The sequence below is a fragment of the Hemiscyllium ocellatum genome, chromosome 17 (assembly GCF_020745735.1).
Source record: "Hemiscyllium ocellatum isolate sHemOce1 chromosome 17, sHemOce1.pat.X.cur, whole genome shotgun sequence".
NCBI classification, from domain to species: Eukaryota; Metazoa; Chordata; class Chondrichthyes; order Orectolobiformes; family Hemiscylliidae; genus Hemiscyllium; species Hemiscyllium ocellatum.
Genome location: NC_083417.1, coordinates 50,365,720 through 50,385,518, shown reverse-complemented (window position 1 = coordinate 50,385,518; position 19,799 = coordinate 50,365,720). Strand labels below are relative to the sequence as shown.

General features: G+C 37.3%; 1 protein-coding gene across 2 annotated transcripts in view; it reads right to left on the bottom strand.

Annotated features, from left to right (window-relative positions):
- The window catches only part of slc12a4 (solute carrier family 12 member 4), a 151,737-nt gene that overhangs the window by 13,329 nt on the left and 118,609 nt on the right, over window positions 1–19,799 (bottom strand). For both annotated transcript variants that reach the window (XM_060838140.1, XM_060838141.1), the window contains exons 17-22: window positions 19,626–19,794; window positions 14,267–14,462; window positions 10,302–10,471; window positions 5,814–5,945; window positions 5,605–5,712; window positions 2,015–2,202 (exon numbers count right to left, since the gene is read on the bottom strand). In XM_060838140.1, coding sequence (XP_060694123.1) covers window positions 2,015–2,202; window positions 5,605–5,712; window positions 5,814–5,945; window positions 10,302–10,471; window positions 14,267–14,462; window positions 19,626–19,794 — 963 coding nt within the window. The remainder of the gene's footprint in view (window positions 1–2,014; window positions 2,203–5,604; window positions 5,713–5,813; window positions 5,946–10,301; window positions 10,472–14,266; window positions 14,463–19,625; window positions 19,795–19,799) is intronic.

The window sequence follows — 19,799 nt, the reverse complement described above, 5'->3', positions numbered from 1 at the left end:
TGGAGATAAAAAATGAACGAGTATTTCAGTTACAGATGAGTGAAGATAGAGGGGTCATCTGATGCTGATACAGAGATAAAAACCGATGCATTTAATGGTGAAGTTTATTACGTACTCAAATGTGACACCAAGGTAACAAACAGATTAGCTGTTTCTCAGACTGCTATGAGGGAAATGGATGACTGTTAGTAGCTGGGGACAGAGTTTGGAGTATGCCCAAAATCAATGGTTTAAGTACTCCTAATACTTAACTGAAAACAATTTCTGTTCAGCCAGCACTGGATGCGAGCAATGGGTGAGAGATACTGTCAGAATACCGTACATGTGAAAACCATTGCTGTGTATATTTCGCCATGTTTCTATTGAATATTTATGGAAGGCAAGAGGCTGATTGATAACATTCAAATTACTTGGGTGGGGTAAATTCTGCTCATAGGCAAAAGGTCAAAGCAGAACTCCAGAACATATTGGTTTTGTTTTTGCGAAATTCAGATGACTTCAGTCAATGTAAAGCTCCAAGAGATATAATTAAGGAAAATAAATTAGAGCAATGGAACTGCAGATTCAGTGAATCACCCTCTTAACTTTGTAAGGAGCAGCGAGTAGCACTGACTTGAGGTGTCAGCTAACCTTAAAAAATACTCCAAAATAAAAATGCTTCCATGATATTCATAAGCCAAGTACAATTATGCCAATTCCCATTCAGAAGCACTAACAACAAATAAAATTTGGTCTTATTCCAAAAACTTAAATAAGTGGTAACATGTTATTGGCACTTTATAAGTTTTTCTAGTTTTGAAATGTTTATTAATTTATCAAATTATTGTGCATTAATTGAAATATTGTGGATTGTCTCAGAAACCCTGTAGAAGAAATGTAAATAAAATAAAAAGGTGTCAATATTCTAAATATTACCTGAAATGAGAGGTGTGAAACTAATTCTTTTTTTCAGGAAAACCAGGAAGGATAAGGGATGAGCTAATGGAGATGTTCATGATTACACTGATAACTATACAAAGATTAACAGTGATGCATGGGGTTCTTTGAGCCAGGGGTTCAAGGTTCAAGTTGCACTAGCTATGGAAGTGTGTCATAACATGTCCACACAGGTGGATTAAAATCAGAGTGATGGATTGTTTTTCAGCAAGGTGGTAAGTAGGAACCACAGGTTTAGATAAATAATCAAACAGTAAATTAGAGCTCAGATATTTTTCTACACTAATATTAAAAATAGAATTCAGATATTAACTATTGCTGATGTGGAGTACAGAAATATTATTTACAGAGACCTAGACAATTGTTTATAAGTAGTAAAATATTAGATCATGAGAACAAGGCAGTGTGATTGAATGAAGAGACTTATGAAAGAAAAGGCAAGCCTAGATTTGATAAACTGAATGGCATGTTTGTATACTATAATCTTCTGTGATTCCATCTCCCAGCTGTAAAATAACCTGGCGACAAATTACTCAAAGTTACAACAACTTGACAAACTGACCAAACATCAACCACTAAAACAGGGCAATGGCTTATAACTTCGTATTCTAGAATTCAAGGACCAATGAATGAAGAAAGCAAACCAACAAATCAAATCAATGCATCATGGTTAATGTGACAATTCTTCAATTTTCACAATCAGTGTTTCAGTAATTAACTTATAAACTGAACTATGGGTTAAAATCATATTTGGCAAGTGCAGTTTACAGTTTCACAAGAGTCACGTGATAGTTTTTTTTAAACTGCCAGATTCCAATGCAACCACAGTAATCAAACTTTATACAATGACTAGTCTATGAAATTTGGTGTCACTGTTGAACAATATAATTTAATGACTTTGATACTACTAGTAGGTTTAGGAATACTAACAAAAGAATGGTTGTTCCTCACAATTCTAAATGATCAGCCAGGGGAAAAAAAAGGTATAACTAGCTGATGGTTCAACGATGCATTAAGAGGAAACTTAACATTTATAATTCACAGAAATAGTCTCCCAAGGGACAGGACTGACACTTACGGTTTAATACTGATTAATTCTCGGAAACTGTTTGGTGTGGCGGCTCTAGTGCGACTTCTTTCAGATTCACATTTTTCTTTTGTCCATGTCATCTGTATTCTGTCAGGGTAAACATGTATCTCCTCTTCTTCATCCGAGTAAACAGTTCCTTGATGAATTATTGAATTCCTGTCCTTTACTAATTGAGCCTGGAAGTAAGCAAGCAAAACGGAATTTCTAACTATATTTGTTTTTAATTCATTCAGAGGAATGGGCACTGCTGGCAAGGTCAGTGTTTATTCCTATTGCTAAATGCTTGCAAGAGGTTATGGAGGGTTGTGTCTTGAAATGTTGCATGTACAGCCTGAATTCTAGGTTGAGGGGAGATATTGGTCAGGGACAGAGATTGGGGATTTCAGGTTTTGGAATCAGTGACAGGTGAAAGGCCAGCAATATAATTAAATCAGGAAAGTGCATGACTGAAGACAACAACTAGCAGATGGCTGGGTTCCTATATGACCATTTGCCTTGCTGTTTTAGGTGGCTAAAAGGTTTGCAGGGTGTTCTTGAAGCTACCATAAAGTTACATTATGTCTTACACCCACACTTGTGCATTGGTAGTGCATGAAATTAATATTTAAGGTGGTGGATAATGTGCCAGTTAAGCATGTGAACTGTATTATTGAGTGTTTAGAGAGCTTGTTTAGAGATGTATACTGGCTTTCTGAAATAGAACACAGTTAATTGCTTTGCCTTGAATTGTGTTACTTTCCCTTGTATTTGGAGCTACAATTAACTAAATGTGTGGAGAAAGCGCCTTCACAGTCATAACTTTTGCCTTGTAAATAATTGTAAGTCTTAAGGGAGTCAGATGCTGAATCACATATAACAGAGTTTGCAGCCTTTGACATGCAGTTTTAGCAACAGTTTTGGCATGTCTAGTGCAGACAGACCTCTGGTCAATGGTGATATCATTGAATATAGAGATAAGATGGTTATAGCTGCTCTTAATGGAGGATGGTCATTGCTGGGCACTTGGGTATGATATCACATAATTCATTGTTCACAGGTCAGCAGTTTAGTTTTAGACACTGACAACGCCTAGTATGCTTTATATTCCATGGACCAGGTTGGGTCTTTTACTTAATGCTATCAGAAGGTAGATATGATAGGCCATGAGGTTACGGCTTGTGATGGATTGCAATTCTGTTGCTGATGGTAATGATGCAAACTTCACTCCTGTTATAAAAGTATTTCCATGACAGTTTAATGAATTTTGAAAAACTGTATTTTAAAGGTTATCTTTGTAAAAACAAGAAACTAAGTTTAGTTGGAATTGTGGATTCAATTCCTCCATTATCCCTAGAGGAAACAACAGATGACAAGGCCAGACACTAACTACCCATGGAATTCAATTGATGCCCACAAATCTAGATACAGATCCTTGCCTTCTGGAAGTCTGATTGCTTCTGACCTGAACATGTTTGCCCTGATTTGTTCAGTTGCCTGGGAACCAAATCTTGCCACGTAGAAGGCCATTGTCATTGATCTGAGAAACCATGATCGATTATCATTCAGCCAGCCACTTGTTGCTTGCCACATCTCTACTTGTAATCAGTTCCTTGCTCTTGGTCATCTGTAACTGGGCTTTCCTGACTGTTTGAACTAATTTTTGTGTATATAGCACTTACAGCAAATGGCAGAAATTGCCTTTAAAGAAGTGCAGCAATCCTTGATTTCTAAAAACAGATCTTTTACCATTTAATTCAACAATAAAAAATTAAAACAACTAACAATCATTATTGTTACCAGATCCATAAAGAATCCACGATAAAGAGTACAGGCAAGCAGAGATATTTTACAATGGAATAACCTGACTGTATGATGCTAGCAATAGGAATCCTGCATCTTTACCAAAAGCCAAGGTAGACAGACAGGAATTTTGCATTACAGGATTGTGCTCAGGGCCTAATGCCAACTTCTCAATCTAATAGCTGTACTCCAATAAAAGGAGCCTGACCTCTGGTATCATGAGGATCACAGAGCCAAAATATATATGGCACAGATTAAGTGACCTTGTATTTGAAACAAAGAGATCCTGGTTGGTTATTTGCATTCAAGGCTACACATTATATAGCAGTGGACAGCAATGATCTCAAGATTAATCGTTCGGCTTCAAGTCCTAGGGAAGTTACATTTCTGAAACAGAATGATATAACATATACAAAACATGGTATTTGTTATAACCCAAAGAGCCATTGTCAGGATGGAGATAGAAACTGACGTTCGATTTTATTCATACATGCACCCTCATTACTCCCAGCCTTTTGCCCTTTGGAATCACACAAGGAGAACAACGTGTTACGATTATAGAGTCTATAAACTACTCAATCAAGCTTGTTTGCAAGTGTAACTGCTCAGTTTGAGAAGCACCTGTACATCAATTTGGAAACAAGAAAACACTTTGTTACTAATTACAATTACAGCAATGAATAAAGGGTTTGAACCGAGAGCAGTGTCCATCAAGTAAACCGCCTTTTTGTAAAGACATTAAAATCAAGTGTGCAGGGCTTTCAACAAACAAAATATCTCACAGACAGACACCGTGGTTTGAATGCTGTAATATATCTGAATTAGATGAGGGCCTGCACTGTTCTGAAGACAAAGATGTCATACCGACTCCACATATCATTCCCTACATTAAATGATGATAAGTAAAAACATTAAGGTAATTAGTTTAGCTTTGACTTCAGAACACAGATTCAAGCTTATGGTTCAGCAGAACCCAGAGCTTACTTCAGAAGGTAGGACAGTTTATCCTAGCAGGAGAATCGTCATTTCAAGGAAACCAGTTATCTGAACAGCAGTGGTTTCTAGTCAGGACAGCTAGGTTAGACGTTGTCACATCGTTAGAACTGAGAAAGTTCAAATCCAAAATTTAGAGACGTTCATCCCAGCAGACTCAAAGGAATCATAAAAAAATGGTCTCAACTATTAGGAGTGAAATTTCTCTACGAGTGATTGTCTATAACAATGTACTATGACTGTAGCAATATCACACGGATGCAAAAGACGAAGGTTTCTTTTTCTGTCTCGAACTATTCTATCTAGGAGTTAAATGGTTACTGCTGGTGTTGTAACTTCATTTTCATGTTAATTTTAAAGATCTTTCTAACTGCCTTCTAACTACATGACTTTGTTGTTTATTTCTTCTTTTCTGTAATAAACTTACATTATATTGTTAAAGAAGATATTCACCCTCAAAGTTTCAATAACTAGCCATTATGTTAATCAACTGCAAAAATTAAAATATAATAATAATAAAAAAAAACATATTGTCAAGTCAGGTTTCCTTCTAGGATCTGATTTGTCCAGTGTTGCCATCAGCTGAGATCATAATATTTTAAAAATATCTTCAAAGAGGTAGTTTGTTTCAAAATTTGACAGTCATGGAACAAGTACAAAAACAAAACCAAAAATCAATAAACTTAGTTTGAGAATATTTATTGCCAACTTAATGTGCCAGAACAGATGTGATAATTTACAAAATCTTTGTAGATCTGCACAGATCCAGAAACTTGACAAATTAGACTAAAATTATTGCAGTTTACCTCTCTTTCTCGCTCAGTCTTCGATAGCCTCATCTGTCTTAACATCTGTGACCGTTGCTCCATCATAAGAGTCCTTTCATATGTATAAGCTGAAATATCACTGCCGTGCTGAGAACAGAATGTGATGTTATTATTGTAAGTGTATATTATTTTTATTTAATAAAAAATGTTAATTCTGCAGACTGTGTCCTCCCAGGTTTGCACCTTACCATTTCAACGACTTCAACTTCTGCTTCAATGCGCAGATGATAAAGAAAAGTTGCAAGATCTTTTTTCATTTGAATACTATTGTCATCCATTTGGGCTACAGTGAAAATGCGCATTCTACATTTTTTCCAGACCTGTGCAGAATTACAAGCAAATCAGCTTTAATATCTGTGCAACCATTGAAACAACAACCAAGAATACAAGGCACTGAACATTATTTCCACAAATGGGCTCGAATTCTGATAAAAAGGAGAACACAACTTTCATTTCTCATCAGACAGTTGTACTTTTCATTTAAGAAGCATTTTTTAAAGTCAAACGAGTACAGTGTTTTCCTTTTTAGACATCCCTGCATTTTGTACTTAAAACAATGAATTTAAACACAACATTCCTTTTTCTCCCACTGCTTTTACAAAATATATTTCATATGATTTTTAAAAAATATATAAATTGTTGCCATGTTGTAGAATCCATGTCAAGTGTAAAAACAGTATCTTTTTATTTTATTGTGAACCTAAATGGGAAATGAACAGTTTTGAAAACCAGGAGTCATGGAAGGAATGCTGTTTTTTTAAAAGCAAGTAACCTGACATCCATTTAAGTGTGTTCACACAATTCCTGTTCAAGCAATAGGAGAAACTTAGGTGTTGGAGCAAGTGGGATGTGTGTCACTGGAGGCTTAACCAGCATCAAGCAACTGATTGATAATTGCTCACTGGACCAAAACTCAATGGCAAAGGCCTCTGCCTGACAACAGCTATGTGACTGCCTGGGAGAAGCCATCAAGTCGCTGCAAGGTGAGGAGCTGTCTCTTTTCTCTGTAGCAAAAATCAACTTAAGCCTGAAGAAAGCTGGTTTATTTTTTCCCCTCGGCAGTTGCACCTAGTGGTGGCTCTAACAAAGTCCAGACTTTTCCTCCACTCATCACACGTGTTTCTTTTACTTGTTTGTGTGTGTTGTGTGTGTGCATGTGTGTGTGCTCGCATGTGCATGAAAGGGGGTGTTTATAAGGGGATTACAATTTTGATGTGTGGAATTATAAGTTGATGGTTCATAATTGGGCTTAGAGGAAACACAAAGTAAAGCAGTACTCCAGGTGGGGAAAACAGCAGAATCAGATGAAATTCGGTTATGATTAAAGCAGCTTTATCATGAGGTGAAAATTAAGATAGAAATGGCTCAGAGTGAGGAGAAAAGGGAGATAATAATGGAATTGATAAGAATGGGAATGAGAAAACTATAACTAGAATTGAGAAGAGAAAGGGAAGAGAGAAAATGTAAATACAAGTTTAAAATAATAATTGAACCAGGAGATAGCTGGTGGGGTGAATGAGAGTCATAATTTGAAGTCCAATAAGGGAATGTTGAGCATTGCACAGGCCCTTCAGACCATTTGAGAAAATGGCTAGACAAATTAATTGGGCACAAGGGGATGGACATTGCTCATGCAGAGTTCATTGACAGGTAAAGCACAGGAAATTTACACTTCTCTGTGAGTGAAAGTTTGTTGGGATAACAATGCTATAAAAATAAACCATACTGGCTGCAAATCAGTTCGTACTTGATCCACATAGGCAAATATTCTACAATTTAAAGAAGCAGCCAGGCCAAACCTATACTGAATTTGAAAAGGTTAAGCAAAGTACTTTTGGCAGGTGGATTTGGACATATGAAACCACATATGAAACTCTCAGAAAAACTTTGTTCCTACAAGAATTTAAAACCCATTACTTTCCATAATAATAACCCATGTTGAGGACCAAAGGGCTGCAATAGCTGGACAAGCAGCAATAATGGCTGATGATTATGAGCTAATCCAGATCATGAATTAGTTTTCCATTATCCATGCAAGTTTCAAAGGAATGCAAAAATGGGAAAGTGAAAGGAAGGCAAATAGCCAAGGTAAGGAATGAATAGCTGGGAACACCAAGGTCTCCTCCTCAGATCTGTAGGGAAAGTACTGAGGGTGGAGGTGAAAATTGGATGCCAAAATGCTTTCATCACAAGATGACAGGATATATTCATTCAGAATGTTGGAAGTTGTGAGGGAAACCCATGGGACTTATTGTCTCTCATAATAATCAGTCCCATAGGAGACTTATGCCAAATGAGGAAAGTATCACAGAACAGATTGTAGCTTCAACTACAGCTGAAGAGACCAGAGGTAAATACTACTGTGAGTGTAAACAAAGTATATAGGTTAGATGAAAGATATGAAGGGCTTATCTAAAAGGGAAGCTAACCCCTTTTTCTTGAAGGAAGAATCCAAGCCCACAACTATGTGAGGAACTACATGGGCTACTCAAAATCTTGGTGGAGAAGAATTTGGTTTTATCTTCAGAGAGTTCAATGAAAGTCAAAGTATTGAGAAATGGGATAGGTAGCGAGTATATCCTAACTCCATTGTACTGGAGTATGTCTTCACTGGGCATTTAAGAAATTACCCACCAATGGAGTTGATTTACATTGGGAAATGAGTTGACAGGAGTGAAAGTTTATCTGTGGTCAAAGACAATTCAGTTGAGGGTAAAGAGACAAAAGTTGAAATTACAGATTCCATGTATCTTTATATAGTGTATAATAGGCAGAGAAATAGTTAAACAAAGTCCATTGCCAGAGTGATACCACAAGTAGATGTTATGATGAATGAAATTCTGTTAAAGCATTAGAATATTACAAAGTGCTTGGCATGTCTTTGTTAACTGCAGCTTGGAAAGCAGCTCGAGTTAAATAAGTTAGCACAGACAATTCACACTGAAGCTGAGAGTGAATGAGTTTTATAATATTGAAAACTAAGTTCTGATGAAAAACTGGAGATATCTTCACAGCCCCATGGAAAAAAATTGGACAATTGTTCATCAAATAGTGGTACAGCCAGATATCGTGAAGATCTATTGAGATTAGCACATGAAATTTCTGAGATAGGGTACTTGAGAATACAGAGCATGCAAGCATCAATAAACAAGTATTTTACACGGCCAGGACTTCATGAAGATAAAGCGTAGTTGTGTAAAACATATCAGATGGTTGGAAAACCTCAACATGCAATCAAACCAGCATCTTTGATACCTATATCAAAAACCATTCAGTCTAGCATTCGTGGATTGTGTAGGATGATTACTTAAAACAGGACCTCAGTGCATCCTTTTAATCGGGGGTATGGCAAGCCAATTCCCGGAAGCTATTCTTTTAAGGGCAACTATAGCTAGGGTAGTGATGGAAAAAATAATGCAATTTCTTTTAAACTTGTGAAGGACTACCAATTGAGATAAAGTTAGGCATACCATCTGACAAGGGTTCTAAGGTTTTCTAGGAAATCATTAGCAGTTTGTGTGTAAAACAATTAAGCTAACTCCTTATCATCTGCGAACACAAGCAGCTTTGGAGAGATACCATCAGACTCTCAAAACTTTGACTGAGGCATGGTTTGACAAATACCTGTGGGACTGGGAGAAAGGATTAGCTTTCTTACTACTTGTTGCCAGGGATCCTTAAATGAATTTACTGGACTTAGTCTACTTGAATTGATTTATAGTCATAAGATTAGAAGTCAACTGAACTTGACTAGAAAGAAGTTTTTGAAGAAAAAGACAAATTCTCAAAGTTGGATTAATTGTCAATGTTTCCTGGAGACTGATGGGAGCATGTAAAGTAGGGCAGAATATTTGAAAGTTTTACAAGTGAAAATGAAAGCATGAAGTGGTAAACATACAGCAAGTAGAATGTTTCAAGCAGGACATGCAGTATTGTTAAGGTTGCTTTTGCAAGGCGAATCTCAAAGTAAAATGCAGTAGTCTACATACACAGTTGGTAAAGTGATTATCTGATAAATACTCTTGATTGCAGGAAGAAAAACCAGTTGTGACCCTTAGGGAAGAGGATAAGGAGGAAAATAAAATCTAAGATTTGTGGAAGATGACAGAAGATAAGAGTGCGGTTGAAGATGAGGTAGACTGTTCAATGAAATAGCAAATGCTACAGAGAGAAGGAAAAAAAAAGTCAGTTACTATATTTTTAAAATAGACATGCACAATCAGACCATGTAGAGGCCCCCTGCCTTGGTCTGCTACAGAGAGCCTTTGGAGAAAGGCTGTAATGTTTGCCTTTTGACTTTGCTTCTTGTTTTTTTATGACCCATGATCTTGCCGTGTATATCTGTGATATAACTTTTTTTTTATTAATTCCTGTATTCTGTAATTCAGGATTGGACCGAAAATGGCACTGTAAGTGGTGACTTATAAACGTTTCACTATACTCATTTGAGTACATGACAATAAAGTTGATAAAGTTAATTCATTCATTGCCAAATTTCTCTTAGCATGTGGCAGATTGCTGGCATAAAATATAAGTTTGACACTAGTATCAGTTAGGTGATGTCCATAATGGTAGGTTGTATATAATTTATTTGGCCCTTTCAGATTTCTGTCCTTTATATTTCTATTTTTTGTCCACACACTACAAGATCCGTATGCTTCATACATGAGTCATACCTTGTGTTGTCGAAGGAGGAATGGAAGCAGCATCAACATGCCTCCATCATGCACAATCCACCAAACGTCAATGTGGCCCTCAGTAAAGCGTTCGTGGTTACTTGGGTAGAAAGAAACATTTTTTGGCACCAACAGGGCTAAGTGGCCAGCTGTCGTGACTCTCACAGTGTCTAAAGAATAGAATCAGTGTCATTGGCGTCAAAATACTTTCATTACCTCAAAATGAGAGCTGATCAGCAATAGAAACCTGTTGAAAGCTCATGATAAATTGAGAGGCATGTATATATAGCGTTTCTCAAAAATACAGTCATACTAAAATTTACTCTAGGCAGGAAATAATTAAAAAAACAATTTATCTTGACAAGAATACAAGGTTGTGTTAAACATGAATTTGTTTGGTTAGCAAAATTTCAACTACTGTTTAACTGGGTCACACAAAATAACCTTTTCTCATCTGACTACAAAGTGGTTACCTTCAGAAAGCAGTATGTGGTTCTTGTCAATTTGTTTAGCCTAAATTGGCTATTTAGTCTTAAAATGCTTTAGACACCCAGCAGGCACTCGAACCAATTTGTTGATGAACAATCCATGTTGCCCATTATCTTACTGTCAGACATTCCAAACTTCCAATGACCTTCAAGATTAATCTCTGAAAATTGCTTGTTCTCAGCTGTCAAAAAAGTTAACATTTGGCCAAAATCCCTCTAAACCCTCCTTATTCAAATATCCATCCAGATGCCTGTTAAATGCTGTAATTGTACTAGCCTCCACCACTTCCTCTGGCAGCTCATTCAAGACATGCATCACCATGTGTGAAAACGTTGCCCCTTAGGTCCCTTTTAAAGCTTTCTAAGTCATCTTAAACCTATGACCTCTAGTTTTGGACTCCCAACCCCATGGAAAAGACCTTAGATATTCACCCTATCCATGCCTCTCATGAATTTTTATACCTCTATAAAGGTCACCCCTCAGCTTCCAGTGCTCCAGGGAAAACAGCTCCAGCCTATTCAGCTACACACCATATAGCTCAAACCTTTCAACCCTGGCAACATCCTTGTACATCTTTTCTGAACCCTCTCAAGTTACACAACATCTTTTCTATAGGAAGGAGACCAGAATTGTACACAACATTCCAAAAGTGGTAGAACCAATGTCCTGTGCAGCTGCAACATGACCTCCTAACTCCCATGCTCAATGCACTGACCAATAAAGGCAAGCATGCCAAACGCCTTCTTCATTACCTTGTCTAACTGGGACTCTACTTTCAAGGAACTATGAAAAATTTCAACTACTGTTTAACTGTGTCATGCAAAATAACCTTTTCTCATCTGACTACAAAGTGGTTACCTTCAGAAAGCAGTATGTGGTTCCTGTCAATTTGTTTAGCATAAATTTTCTATTTAATCTTAAAATGCTTTAGACACCCAGCAGACACTCAAACCAATTTGGGCAGCATTGGCTCAGTGGTTAGCACTGCTACCTCATAGCACCAGGGACCCGGGTTCAATTCCATCCTCAGGCGACTTTCCTTGTGGAGTTTGCACATTCTCCCAGTGTCCGTGTGGGTTTCCTCTGGGTGCTCCGGTTTCCTCCCACTATCCAAAGGTGTGCAGGTTAGATGAATTGGCCATGCTAAATTGCTCATAATGTTTAGGAATGAGTAGGCTAGGTGCATTAGTTAGGAGGAATGTAGAGTAATAGGTGTGGAAAGGGTTTGGATGGGTTATTTTTCAGAGGGTTGGTGTGGACTTGTTGGACCAAATGGCCTGTATCGACACTGTGGGAATTCTTTAATTCTATGATTCTAAAAGAACAATCTCCAGGAACTTACCATTACATGTGTAAGTCCTGCCCTGATTTGCCTTTCCAAAATGCAACACCTCACGTTTATCCAAATTAAACTCCATCTGCCACTCCTCAGCCCATGAGCCATCTGATTAAGGTCCTGATGTACTCTGATGCAACCTTCTTTGCCGTCCACTATACCTCCAATTTTGGAATCATCTGCAAATTTACTAACCATATCTCCTATAGTCACATCCAAATTATTCCTCTCCCATTTTGGGGCAAATGTATTCTTAACTTTATTTCTGATTTCTTGCCCATTTAGACCTTTCACATGACCTTAGTACCACTACTTTGCTCCATCTCAAAAATGACTGCACTTTGTAAATTTCCTGTCCTGAGAGTTTTAACTGTTAAGAATACTGTGACACCATGCAACCATATTAATGCTTAAGTTCTTGGGTAATTTTACATGATTGGCAACAGCACAATCTGAAAATTTGGATGCACACATTTTCATTTTGTGGTCAAAATTAAGGAGGGAAAAGCAGCATTTTTTAAAATAATGGCCACTGAAAATAAATTTTCCACTTAAATATTATCGTTTGGCATCTGCCTCATTCTAAATCCAAATTTTATGTTGATACTTTTTTCACTTATTTGTGAAGTCCTAACAGTTACAGAATATGAGGCAGAATTCCCATCTTGGGAATAACTCTAAATCCGGGTTTGACAAGTTTTACAACTAGGTTTACAAAATGAAATCATAGTTCAGGTGTATGTTCATACTAGCTTACATATTCAAATCACAAAAGAACTGGTAAGAACCAAAGCAAATAGCAGCGTTAATAAAGTTTTCTTTTAATATAGCTAGATATACGTAATGGTAAGTTTCCACCACATTTTTAACACAACCGAAAGTACTTTTAGCAAGTGTGTTGAGTTTAAGCAAAAGTTAAGTCAAAAATACTTGGAAAACCATACAGTTTAAAAACATAAGAAACAGGAGGGGAAGGGAAAACCATTCCTGTCAAAATTTATTAGACAAAATCTTTGGAGGACAGATAAAAGGAAACATTTAGATGCAATATATTTGGATTTCCAAAAGGTGTTCAATAATATATTGCAGGGAAAGTTAAGTTATATGATAAGAATTTGTGGTATTGCAGGTAACATAAATAGAGGATTTGCTAACCCATGGAAGACAGAATTGAAATAAGGATGGCAATCTGCAACTAGCAGACTGCCACAGGGATTATTGGTGGGGTCAGAATTATTGCTTAAACTCAACACACTTGCTAAAAGTGCTTTTGGTTGCATTAAAAATGTTTTTGTGTCAGCTTACCATTAGGAATCTGTGGAACTCATCACCACAGAGAGCTATGGAGGCCTTGAGTGCATTAAAGACTGGGATAGATACGCTCTTGACTAGCAAGGGAACAGTGGGTTATGGGGAAAAGGTTGAAGAATGGGGCCGAGAAACACATTCAGCCACAATTGAATGGTACAGCAGAATCAAATGGGCCAAATGGCCAAATCTGCCCCTTTATCTTATGGTCCTATGGATCCAGAAATCCATTTTTTGCGCAGCTTTCTGCAGTATTTCTTCATTTAAAATAATATTCAGCTCATCTATTCTTCCTGCCATAATGCTTAACGTCACAGTTCCCAACATTATTTTCCATCCTATTTACTTAATTCATCTCTGTCTCTCTGAAGACTGTCATCCTGACCACTTGACTTCTACAGACTTGAAGAAAATGGGGAAAAGACAGGAAAGGGGAATTGAAGGATATTATATCAGTCATGATCTCATTGATTAGCAAATTAGGTGTGATGGACTGAATGGCCTATTTCTATTCCTATTTCTTATGGCCTTAAATGCATGATGTTGACTCACTTGACATAGGAGTATGATCATTTTTGTAGGCAATGCCAACTTCTCCTCGAAATGTGTTTCATAGCGCAAAAGATGAGGAAACGCATTTTGAACAATACATAACTTGTGATTTAAACTTCTCTAACGTCTGCGTGGAGTGGAAGCATTAATGTAATGGTGTCACAGGATGCAGTGCATTAAAATTGATGACAGGATTACCACAGGTTGCAAGGTAAGTTATATACTTTTGGATGATATTGAAATAAAATGCACTAAAAAGGATGATACTAATAAATCTTACCTATAAATGTCTTCCAAGCTCTGGGATCTTCACTCTGTCTCCAGCCATAGGGCCAACCCATAACAACTGAATTATGCTTCATTCCACCAAGACCACATGATTGAATTAAATGTGCAATACCTTCTCGCACCTTTGAAGAAACTACTATCTGGCAAAATCCTTTGACCTTTTCAATTGCCATCATGTTTTTGATCGTCTAGATTGAGAAACAAATGATAATTGAGTCAATAATGGATTGCAATGGTTAAGTAATTTATATAAAATATACTACAAACAACCTTGCTGCTCATATATTCTATGTGGTTTCTATCATGAATGTTTTATTTAGGTATCACCAATGTACCAACGTTAGATTTGCTCTGGAGGAGTTTTCTACGTTTTATGTATATAGCTACACAAATCTTTAACTGGGAAATTTAACCAAGATAGTTACAATCATTTCCAAAGCAGTTTAGAAACATTTTACAAGCAATTATGAAATGTATACACATTATATATTTTGCAAAAGTCTAGGAAATGATAGAAAAATTGTTAATTATTCTGTGAATTTGAAAATCAGATCCTTTACATGTTCTTGGACTGCATTTTCAGCAATGTGCACCTGCATGCATGGTGAGAACGAAATCTTCTCAAAATATTTTCATTTGAAGATAGAAAATTAATTTAAATTGATGTATACACCCTTCTACTACACTTTCCAAAATAAAAATTGGTTTGTGTACTGCTGCAAAGACAAATTGAACCCTACCAATTACTGACGTGCAGCCGGACTTTAGGGCTTGTATGCCTGAAGGTCCTGGCAACAGTGTGAATGTTACCTCTCCTGGCTCCTGAGCACAAGAATGATACTGAAGAGACTGGTTGCATAATTAATGAGGCAAGGAACAGAAGCTATCATCACAGAAGGTTGCTGTGGACCACGACTGGGCACATGTTATGAAAGACCACAAAAATAAACCAGCTCAAAGAGATATTGCAGCCACTGAATCCCAAACATTTTGGAACGGCATCAAAGAGTCCCAGTGAATTTGAACTCAGTGGCAATCATGAAAAAAACAGCTCTTCACTTATTGATGTTATACATAGCACAAAGGAAAATATTTGTGGTTGTTGGTGGTGATGAGTCACCTCAATAACTGCTGTAGGAATTCCTTATGATAGCATCCTAGATCCAATCATCTTCAGCTGCTTTCGCAATGAGCTTTTCTCCATCATTAAGTGAAAAGTAGGAATATTTGCTGATGATGCGAGTGATCAGCTTTATTTGAAATTCATCAGTCAATGCTTTATTGTCCTTGGCTCCCTGCAACATGACCTGGACAGTAAGTGGCAAGGAACATTCATCCCACTTAAGTGCCAGATCATCTCTAACAACAGAATCTAACCTTTGCCCCTTAGCATTTATGCCATTACTATCACTAATTCCTACATCAACGTCATTGAGGAGTGGGGTTTACCATTGACCAGAAGTTCAAGAAGGTGTCTCATCACAACATTACGGACTGTCAGGGAATGGACAATTAATGCTAACTTTGACAAAAATGGCCACATCCCATGAATGGATAAATAATGTAACAAAATATTTGAATGTCCCCAGGACAATAAACATTCCTTTTGCCCACATGAAACAAAGTCAGAGTCATAGAGATGTACAGCATGGAAACAGACCCTTCGGTCCAACCCAAAGGTTTTATGTATTTAGGTTTAGCACACAAATAATACAATTTGGGACTATTTAATAAGTGATTTCCACCAGAAGATTCATATCTAATTTTGAATTTATTTTTGAGGCTTGCAAACAAGGCCTGGTTGAGCATGACTGGTATGCTGCCAGCTGTAGAATGGTCAACAGAATTTCTTTTGCTACAGTTCATCAGTTGATTGGATGTATGGCTGAACAAATTAGCATCCTCTTCTGTGGCTGTATCAAAAGATGTCTTCTTTTTCAACTTTGTTTCTTGTGTTCTAATCCTGATAAGTGCAAGATAAAAAGCTTTGACTTCTTATCTCCAACAATGTGTAAGTTTCATAGAAACATTGAATATAGACGCAGGTGCAGGCCATTTGGCACCTTTATATTAAATGGTGAAACAGATTCAATAATGGCTAATCAGCTAACTCAGTACCCTGGTTCCTGCTTTCTCCCCATTACCTTTAATCCCTTTAGCCTTAAGAACTATATCAATCACCTTCTCAAAAATACAATGTTTTGGCCTGAAATGATTTCTATGGCAAGAGAATTTCACAGGCTAACTACTCTGAATGAGGGAATTTCTCCTAATCCCAGTTCTTAAGGCCTATCCTGTATCCTTAGTTCTGGACTCCCTGTTCAACGGAAACATCCTTCTTGTGTTTACCTGGTCTCATTTAGTTAGAATTCTATAGGTGCTTGGAGATTCCTCATTCTTCTAAACTCCAGTGATCTAGCCTCTCTGCATACATCCGTACTGCCATCCAGGAATTGAAACTTCATTGCATTCCCTCGATAGCCAGAACACCTTTCCTCAGATAAGGAGACCAAGGTTGCATGCAATATTCCAGGTGTGGTCTCACTAAGGCTCAGAATAACTACAGAAGACATCCCTGCTCCTGTACTCAAATCCTCTCACTATGAAACACCTTTTAAGTGCAGCAGGCAGTTAAGAAGTTATGTGCTAACTTTCAGTGACAGGCATACAAGGACATGCAAATCTCATTGACTCTTCTCCCATTCCCAATCTATCACCATTCAGACAACAATGTCTTTTTTTGCTAGTTCACGTTTATACACATTATACTTCAGTGGCCATTCATTTCCCACCCACTCAAAATCCAAATCACATTGAAGCAACCTCCTCACAGTTCAGCCTCCAACCCAACTTTGTTCGCAAACTTGGAGGTATTACCTTTTCTTCCCTCTTATGAATAGCTGGGGATAAAGCATTGATCCTCGCTGTATCCTACTAGTCACTGCCTTCCATTCAGAAAAAGGCTCTTTTATTCCAACTCTTTATTGTCTGTATGTCAACTAGTTCTCTATCCATGTCAGTACAGTACACACAATCCCAGGCACTTCCATGCTAATTTCTCATGAAGGACGTTATTGAAGACCTTCTGAAAGTCTTAGTAAACCACATCCATCCTTATCAAATCAACTAGCTACATCCTCAAAAGATTCCATAAATTCGTCTAGTATGATTTCCTTTTTGTGAATTCATGCTGACTTTGTTCAATCCTGTCACTGTTTTTAAAGTTATTATAAATCTTTTATAATTGATGCTAACATTTTCCTCACTAGTGATGTCAAGTAAACTGGTCAGTGATTACCTGTTTTCACTCTATCACCTTTATTTTTTTAAAATCATTGAATCTTGAAAGATGACCACCAATGCATCCACTATTTCTAGGGCCATTTCCTTAAATATGCAAAAGTGGAGATTATCAGGTTCTTGGGATTTATTGCCTTTAATCCTATCAATTTCCCTGATACCATTTCCTTACCAATATTGATTTCTTTTAGTTCCCTGCCTTTCACCAGACCCTATAATTACCAATTTTCAGAATGTTATTTGAGTCCTCCTTTGTAAAGGCAGAAACAAAATTTGCATTTAATTGATCCATCACTTTTTTATTCATTATAAGCTTCACCTGTTGCTGAGTGCAAGGGATCTACATTTGTCTTATTTAAATCTTTTTCTCTCATATCTATAGATGCTTTTACAATTAACCAGTTTATCTGATCCTCACAAGTATCCTTTCACATTCCATTTTCTAATTTTTACTCAGTCCGTTGTTGTGATTCTGTTCGCCGAGCTGGAAGTTTTTGCTGCAAATGTTTCGTTCCCTGGCTAGGGAACATCATCAGTGCTATTGGAGCCTCCTGTGAATACCGGAAGAAACATCAAAGCAGCGCTTCACAGGAGGCTCCAATAGCACTGATGATGTTCCCTAGCCAGGGAACGAAACGTTTGCAGCAAAAACTTCCAGCTTGGCGAACAGAACCACAACAACGGACACCCGAGCTACAAATCTTCAACCAGACTTTTACTCAGTCCCTTTGTCCCTTTTTGATGAGAGAACACTGCTCCCAATCCTCAGTTCTACTGTTTTAATGGCCAATTTGGATGGAACCTTCCTTGGATCTAACACTACACCTAACTTCTCTTGTTAATCCTGGTCAGACCACCTTTCTGGTTTGATTTTTGTGCCGGACAGGAATGAACACTTGTTTCAGTTTCTACCTGAGGCCATTAAATGTTTATAATTGTCTATCACCCTACTGCCTAACCCTATTCTTTTAAGTAATGTTCTTCTATTTATCATAGCCAGCTCATAATTTACCACTGTAGTTTCCTTTATTTAGATTCAGAACCTTAGTTTCAGAATCAACTACATCATTCTCTATCCTAATGAAAAATTCTATCATATAATGGTCACTCTTCCCCAAAGTGCCTTTCGGAGCTAAGTTGCCAATTATTCCTTTCTTATTCCACAATATCCAACTTAGGATGGTCTGTTCTCTAGTTAGTTCCTCAATGTATTGATCCAGAAAAATCATTCCATAGATATTCCAGGAATTCTTCCTCTATGGTATCACTTATGAACATAGGAACAGGAGTTGGCTGTCCAGTCCTTTGAACCTGTTCCACCATTCAATGAGATTATTGTTGATCTGTGGCTTAACTCCATATACCTGCCTCTGGCCCATATTACTTAAAAAAAAATTGCTCTCGGATTTAAAATTAAACAACTAATCTAGCACCCTCAGTCATTTGTGAAAGGTAGTCCCAAACATATCCTGCTCTTTCTATGTAGAAGTGCATTTTAATGTCTATCCTGAATATTCTGGCCCTAATTCTCCAGCTATACCCCTAGTTCTGGAATCCCAAACTAGTGGAAATAGTCTATTTTTATTTATGCTGCATTTTCCTTCAATCAGATCACCCCTTAACCACCAAAATTCTAGAGAAAGCAGGCTTAATTTGTGTGATCATTCCTCATAATTTAACTCCTAAAGTTCAGACATCATTCTTGTAAAGCATATATTGTACTCCCTCCAAGGTCAAAATATCTTTAGTAAGTTGTGATCCCCACACCTGCTCACAGTACTCAAAGTGGGTCTAACCAGGGTTCAATTTGAGTTGTAGGAGAAAATTAACTGCAAATGCTGGAATCTGTACTGAAAACAACAAATACTGGAGATCACAGCAGGTCACACAGCATCCCGGGGGAGAGTGAGGAGGAGAGTGAGGGGGACAGAGTGAGAAAAAGCTGAAATTTCAAGTCTAGATAACTCTTGGTTAGAGATGATTTGATTTGACCACATCTGTATTATCAAGAGATTATTTAAACAAAAAAAAGTATATATTTTAAGTCATACTTGTTCAGCAGCCTGCGCTTCCCCATAATTTTCCAGGAAATTTCCTTGAATAACAGAACCAACAATAGTAAGACCCTTGCCAGCTTTTAACTGAGAGGCAAATGTTAGCAATCTGGGATGCTTCACATGCAGATCTTCATCCAGTTTCAACATAACTAACAACTGAGGCCTAGG